Consider the following 7,742-nt stretch of genomic DNA (forward strand, 5'->3'; position numbering starts at 1 on the left):
CCTGGCTAACATGGTGAAACCCCAACTAGCCGGGCGAGGTGGCGGGCGCCTATAGTCCCAGCTACTCGGGAGGCTGAGGCAAGAGAATGGCATGAACCCGAAAGGCGGAGCTTGCAGTGAGCTGAGATCCTGCCACTGCACTCCAGTTTGGGCGACAGAGTGAGACTATCTCAAAAAAAAAAAAAAAAGAACATAATGAAGCCCGTATTTTTTTGCACTGTCTCTTAATTTTATGGTGGACAAAGCACCAATTTCTGAAATTCAATAAAAGCAAACCTTCCTTTGTTGTTCAGATCTTAGCAGTGGGTTTAGTAGTTTTAACTTCTTCCATTTTAAAGCTTTCCATTTTTAGCCTGAAGTAGCTAAACATATAAAGGAAAGGAAGGAGAGATCATCTAAGTAGCTAATCAGATAAATGAAAACCGACTTGAAGTTAGGCTTTATTCTCCCTTTCTTTTCTTGAATTGGATAATAACACCTCTACTTTGGATTATGTTCAATAATCAAGAAAACAAACAGCACTTAAAAAAAAAAAAGAAAGAAACCCAAATTCCATGAAAAAATAACTTGGTAATAGCATTAATATTCCAGAAAAAAATATAAGAAGTTTGGTATTTAAAACAAAACAAATAACCAAACTGCTTTCCTCATCTACCAAAATCCAACATTAAGTAACACTTAAAACAGGCAATTTACCACCTCCATTGAAATGAATACATAGTCTCCAATTTATATATGTTGTACTCTAAAGTAAGGACAACTGAAAATTAAGATGTGCTTTCCACAGAAAGTGATATAAACAGCAGCTCAAGAGTTCCAGCTGGTATAACACTACAAGGTGTTCTCAACAAAAAGTCTTTGTTAGATTTCAGCAATGCTATTTGGTACTTCTAACAGCAAATAGGAAGCATTCCAATACTTATTAGATCCTCTACCATCAGACACAGAAATTACCTAGAAAATAGAAATGTATTGCCAAATCTCATACAAGAGGGCTACTGATTAAAACAAACAAAAACACCCTTAAGACATCTCACAGAAAACATGGCCGTCTTTGGGTTAAGACTGGCTGATTTTCCAGTACTGCTCGGGTAAGTCTTCCTGATAGAGGGGTCCAGGAGTGGCAGGGTCCCATAAGTGGCTGGTGAGGAGGACCCACTGCTTTGCCTCCTACCAGTGAATAGTGAGGATTTGGGGAAGGACTATGCATCCGTCACTCCTGATGTTCTTTTCATGGCTCCCCTTCTCCTCAGTTATTGTCCATCTACCTCCAGATGGCAGCAAACAACTTATTTTAGCCCTTTCTTCTCATTTAGATATAAAGTACGAATGTCTGATTCAGATACAAGACTGTATGGTCTTTGGCTAAATGTATAATCAAACAAAAAGTATAAATGATACCAGCTCCCTGATTTTTCTGGCAAGAGGAGAGTAACAGCTATCTGGAGAGGACTAGGGAAAGCTAAGGAATGGATTCACAAGAGAACGGAAAGGTAAAAGGTAAAGCTGAGTGAGGCTCGAACTTTTGCTTAGTGCCAGCATTGTTGATCTGTACCTGAGCAAGCTTACATAAATGCATGTACACACAGGCACGGAGCTCTCTAACATGGAACTGAAGTGAAACCCTGTCTCTAAAAAAAATAAGCCAGGTGTGGTGGTGGGCGCCAGTAATCCCAGCTACTCGGGAGGTTGAGGCAGAAGAATCGCCTGAACCCGGGAGGTGGAGGTTGCAGTGAACTGAAATCGTGCCACTGCACTCCAGCCTGAGCTACAGAGTGAGACTCTGTCTCAAAAAACAACAAAAACAAAAGCATTGGTACTTCATGTAACAAATTATGATTTGCATATGTCTGTACTTTTACAACATAACTGGCACTTGTATAAAGGAAATTCTTTGTCAAGGACTGAATCAAGGAACTTAACACCCTATTCTGGAAAAACAAGTATGCAATACTAGTAGGAGGAAGTAGAAAGCTTCTTTCTGTTTTCCTAGGCACAGGGCCTGTCTTCAAGAAACTTTCAAAACAGGTAGTTAGGCTTTGGCTGGCTTCTACACCATCTGCAAATGCCCAAGGCCTTCATGCAACCTTTAGCTACCTAAGGCTACCTGGTACTCTAAAGTGCCCTGCACCTTAAAATTCACCTGTTTTCTCCTTTTTCATTCTGCCCCTATCACTGCCTTTCTGCTAGGTGCAGTGGACTAACACCTGTAGCTCCAGCTGCTCAGGAAGGTAAGGTGGGAGGATCACTTGAACCCAGGAGTTTGAGTCCAGCCTGGGCAACACAGCAAGACCTCACTGCTTAAAAAAAAAAAAAAAAAAAAGCAGGGCTCAGTGACTCATGCCTGTAATCCCAGCTACACAAAAGGCTGAGGTGGGAGGATTACTTGAGCCCAGGAGTTTGAGACTGTAGTTAGCTGTGATTGTGCCACTGCACTCCATCCTAGGTGACAGAACAAGACACCATCTCTTAAAAACAAACCAAAAAACACAGGCTTCCTCTCAGAGAAGGGGGGTGGGGCTCTACTTAGTAGCAGAGTCTCTTAATCAACAGTAGCGTAATGTATCAATAATCAGACACATCCCTTTCAGAGATCTATATTTTCAGCCACAAAGCTTAAAATCTCAACTGTCAACTAGTCAGTAGGATTTCCGGCAAAATAACAGAAAAGTAGAAAATAAAAATCAGGTTGTAGATCTATGTTGGGAAAGGAGGTTAACTTTCCAGGTAGTTCATATTGAACGTGTCTACACAGCTCCTGCGGGTCATTTCTGCTTTCTATGTCTTCCTTTAGCTAAGGCCAGAAACTCAAAAAAATTTCATTGGTTATGGAGATCCCTCCTCACCCACCCATTCACCCAGTGAGAAAGAAGAATTTGTAGAGGGCAGGGGATATCACAAGAGAAAATGGCACACCAGACTGTAATGTCTCAAATAAAAGGCTTACTTTACACTTAATACTAGTATATTACTGTTCATAATATTGTAAAATTATGTTATAAAAATATATAATAAGATCTCATAAGAAACTGAATGGATTGACGCTTGATAATTCTCTTAAGTAGAACACAATGAAACAGTAGTGGCTGGCTAAGTTCCATCAATTTTTTTTAACTCTTTTTGACTTTTTCTCCTGGTCTTCTGTTACCCTTTCTGCAGGTCGCTTCTTCAACCCCTTCATTTTCCTGGTTTGAAGTTTGCTTAGGTCTTGCTTCTGCATATGAATCCTTCCATAAGTTGTACCAAAAGTATCATGGGAGGTATTTTTCTTCTTCTTTGGCTACGACAAAAGAATACGTACATATTTAATGGCCTTCTACTATAATGAGCCAGTAAAAACCTAGTCTGTAACAACTATCTTAGTAGCAATTTCCATTAGTGCCTACCTCTTCAATGACAGAGTATATAGCCCTATATACTTTTCTTCTCAAACTTAAGTGTGCATACAAATCACTTGGAATCTTGCTGAAGCACAGATCCTAATTCAGTATGTCTAGGGTAGGGCCTGATATTCTGCACAATTCCCAGGTAAACTGTCAGGCCACACTTTGAAAAACAAAACTATCAACTACACTAACCACTGTCAAACATCAAGAAAATATCCTGTGTTTAGCTTAAGGAGTTGTGACTATCATTTCAATTTCTATTGGCATTTTAGGGATTACACTTCTGCTTGTCTTTTAAAACTACTTAAAAAGTCAAAACACATTTTATGCACATATGGTTTACATACCCTGTGCTCTAAATCCTCAGTCTTTACAGCGTCCCAAACAACTCTTTCTTTTGTTGAAAACAGCAGTCTTGACCATCAGAAGGCACTTAGCCAAACCTCATGTCTGGGTTGTGCAACTCTTTTTTTTTATTATCCCTTATTGTTGGCTTATTTGGTTCTCTCTCCTTTTTCTGGCTCTGTGAGTCCTAGTTTAATCTATTGTATTGATCTCTTTATGTATGTCCCTGTCTTTTTTTGTTTTTCGAGATGGAGTCTTGCTCTGTCGCCCAGTCTTGCTTTGTCGCCTAGGGTGCAATGGCACAATCTCGGTTCACTGCAAGCTCCGCCTCCCAGGTTCACGCCATTCTCCTGCCTCATCCCCCCAGGTAGCTGGGACTACAGGCGCCACCACCTCGCCTGGCTAATTTTTTGTATTTTTCGTAAAGACGGGGTTTCACTGTGTTAGCCAGGATGGTCTTGATCTCCTGACCTCGCGATCCGCCCGCCTTGGCCTCCCAAACTGCTGGGATTACAGGCGTGAGCCACCATGCTGGGCCTATCCTTGTCTTTTAATACAGTATGCCACAAATCCTTTTTGGAAACAAAAAGGATTAAAGTAGAATATACAATAAACATGGCACCAAGCTCTAAGTCATATACCTTGAGAGCTTTTGGCATTTTCATAGATAATTTATAAAGGTCATCTGATGCCAGGTGTGTCCTCCTCAGAACCAGATCCAATGAGGGTCCCATCTCTTCCAATTCAATCCGTGGTGTTCTGCAACCAGATTTCTTCAACAGCAACCTTTAGGAAATAGGTAAAAAGAAATGTTGCTATGACTTTCATACAAGTCCTCTCCACCAAATATTTTTTGTTTGGGGGATTTACAAGTCCATTAAATGACATAAAATATTTAGAAAAACTTACTTAAATACTTCATACATTCAAGCCAAGCATATCCTTTGGTTCCCTTTTTCTTTTATAAATTTTTTTTTTTTTTTTTGAGACGGAGTCTTGCTCTATCACTCAGGCTGCAGTGCAGTGGTGCGATCTCGGGGCTCACTGCAAGCTCCGCCTCCCACGTTCACACCATTCTCCTGCCTCAGCCTCCTGAGTAGCTGGGACTACAGGTGCCCACCACCACGCCTGGCTAATTTTTTGTATTTTTAGTAGAGATGGAGTTTCACCATGTTAGCCAGGATGGTCTTGATCTCCTGACCTCGTGATCCGCCCACCTTAGCCTCCCAAAGTACTGGGATTACTGGCATGAGCCACCGTGCCTGGCTTTTTTTTTTTTTTTTTAAGTCTTTTATCCCTTTTTGAGCTAAAGGGTTGCACAAATATCAAATTAAAAAAAAATTTTTTTCCCTGAGGTAAAGGACAGTTTGCTTATTTTTAAAAATCAGAAATAAAATTATACAATATTGTTAAGAAACAGCAAGTGAGATACAAAATTCTCAGAAATGAAATAAAATCCTTTGATTTGACTTCATCTTACTCATAGATTTATATATGTATAAAAATAATTTTAATTGGCTTGTTCTTTGAAACAGTATGTTTGTACGATTAACAAGTTCTTATCTAAGACTGTAGGAGTTAAACCAACCCATTTGGAATCAACTTTTCCTCATAGCACAGACATTTACTAACTTCCTTACACTGAAGTGAACTTTAAAATCTTAAAATAACAAAACCACAACCTTCTGAATAGCCTATGTCTAAACAACTCTGGATCTGGAAACACTGGTGGAGGGGAACTGGGGAGTACAGGCAGGATAAAGGGATGGTGGAGCAGCCTGGCACGGTGGCTCACACCTGTAATCCCAGCACTTCGGGAGGCTAAGGCAGGCAGATCACCTGAGGTCAGGAGTTCCAGACCAGCTGGCCAGCACGGTGAAACCTCATCTCTACTAAAGACACAAAAAATTAGCCGGGCATCGTGGCGGGCACCTCTAGTCCCAGCTACTCGGGAGGCTGAGGCAGGAGAATCACCTGAAACCCGGAAGGCAGAGGTTGTAGTGAGCTGAGATAGCGCCACTGCACTCCAGTCTGGGTGACAGGGCGAGACTCTGTCTCAAAAACAAACAAACAAAAAAGAAATCAAGGACATGTATTTACATTTTCAACTAAAATTTTTTCTTTCACTTAAAGTGCTAATTTTCAGCTAGTTAGAAAACTTGTGAATTGAAAACAGCTCATGGCAGGTTTGATAGATTCAAATCACCCAAGTACTACTATACACTGCCAAAAGCACTTCTGAACTAACTGAAGCACCTTTCAATTAACTAAAAATAATTTTAAAAATTGATGCATAACAGATGTACATAACTTCAGGGTACACATAATAATATTGTGCCTTTTTATTCACACAAATGTCCTAATGAATTAATTTTTTGAGTGGTACATAAAATTAAGATTTCCAGATAACTATGTATAACTACCTATGTTGCTGTTTCATTAAAGAATTAAGTATAATGCCATACTTGTCTGTGTAGATGATCTGATCTTAATCATTTCAGTATGTTTACTGGAAGAGCAAACGGATTTAAGGAAATATTCTCTGGCTTTTAGTTATCTGCAAACAGAACCCAGTTCTTTCTCTCTCAGATGGATTCAAGCGGGTAGATATGCTAACTGGTAATTGCTACATATTTTTAAATATTATTTGCCTATTTCTTGAGGAAGAGTGACATTACTACTACTGTTCAAATTGTCATTTCCTCATTTTTCTCCGTCTCATACACTTTTCTGGCTGAAAGTCTGTTTTCATTAAGTAAACTCCTCTATTGGAATGTTGTGTTTGCTTTTTAAAGTAGGCTAACACTTTGTTTTGCGTATTTCCCCCCATAAGGCCTAACCATTGTGCAAAGGCACATGTGGCATTACTAACAATTTTGTTTCATATTAATGGCCCTGACTCTACAGTGAGTAAAATTTCCCAAGGGATATCAACAGTCACTCACATATAAGGAATAATTACTACAGGATGTATAGGAACAGTGGTCAATAACACTATGATTTATTCACCCAAAAGATCATGTTAAAGGTTACATTAATATAATTTCATTTTAGAGTTCCTTTCATCCAAAAAGCTCAAAACCATTTTATAAGCCTCATTAATCTTCACAAATAAAGTGTGTGAATATTAAATATTACCATTTTCAAATTGCTTAAGGGCTAATTTGCAGTAAGAGAGAAGGAAAGGGTTCCACAATATAGCCCAAAGAATGCCTAGGAGCCAAGTTAAGTCAGACATACTTTCTGGTATATGCCCATCTATGAGTACCTCTTTACTCTTATAAAGCAGTACTGTCAATCTTACGGGGACCTCAGAATTACCTAAACGGTATTGCTATAGTTTGCAAAGGAAGAAACAAAGACCCTGAGAAGTGGTGACCTGCCCATGTCAGGTGGCTGAGCCCAGCTCACAGTCAGGTCAGTAGGCTCAGAGGTGATGTGGAATCCCTGGACCACCCCTTCCTCTCATCCTCAATGCTCCTCAAGTGTGGCACAGCCTCTGGAAGCTAAGCTGATCCACATGTTTAGTGATTCTTTCAAGTAGCAGCTCACTCTCAATCACACTGTCCATTTATTATTTCAAATTAATAGCTAACAAGTATTACAAGGCACATATGGAACATCTAGTGATCAAAATTACATACTGGGGTCTCTGATTTTAAAAATTCAAACTTTTTTTTTTCCATTATGAAAGATGTCATGCTAGTGTAAAGGTGATTCTAGCAATCGGATTTTTGGTGGATCTATGCATTATAGTTACACTGCTAGTTTTTTGTTTTTGTTTTTATTTTTTGAAATGGAATCTTGCTTTGTCACCAGGCTGGAGTGCTGTGGCACAATCTAGGCTGGTTGCAATCTCCGAATCCCTAGTTCAAGCAATTCTCCTGCCTTGGCCTTCCAAATAGCTGCAATTACAGGCATGCACCACCAGTTAATTTTTTGTATTTTTAGTATAGATGATGTTTCACTGTGTTGGCCAGGATGGTCTCAATCTCCCAACCTTGTAATCTG

General features: G+C 39.6%; 1 protein-coding gene across 2 annotated transcripts in view; it reads right to left on the reverse strand.

The window, feature by feature from the left end:
• Nucleotides 1-424: 424 nt before the first annotated feature.
• Nucleotides 425-7,742, reverse strand: part of RPF2 (ribosome production factor 2 homolog (S. cerevisiae)) — a 46,756-nt gene continuing 39,438 nt past the window's right edge. The window contains exons 8-9 of one of the 2 annotated variants that reach the window (XM_011952782.1): nucleotides 4,373-4,517; nucleotides 425-3,280 (exon numbers count right to left, since the gene is read on the reverse strand). In XM_011952782.1, the coding sequence (XP_011808172.1) occupies nucleotides 3,101-3,280; nucleotides 4,373-4,517 (325 nt within the window). In that variant the 3' untranslated portion in view covers nucleotides 425-3,100. The remainder of the gene's footprint in view (nucleotides 3,281-4,372; nucleotides 4,518-7,742) is intronic. The other variant, XM_011952780.1, reaches the window with a different exon arrangement.

The sequence above is a fragment of the Colobus angolensis genome, unplaced genomic scaffold (assembly GCF_000951035.1).
Source record: "Colobus angolensis palliatus isolate OR3802 unplaced genomic scaffold, Cang.pa_1.0 Scaffold35, whole genome shotgun sequence".
Taxonomy (NCBI): domain Eukaryota; kingdom Metazoa; phylum Chordata; class Mammalia; order Primates; family Cercopithecidae; genus Colobus; species Colobus angolensis.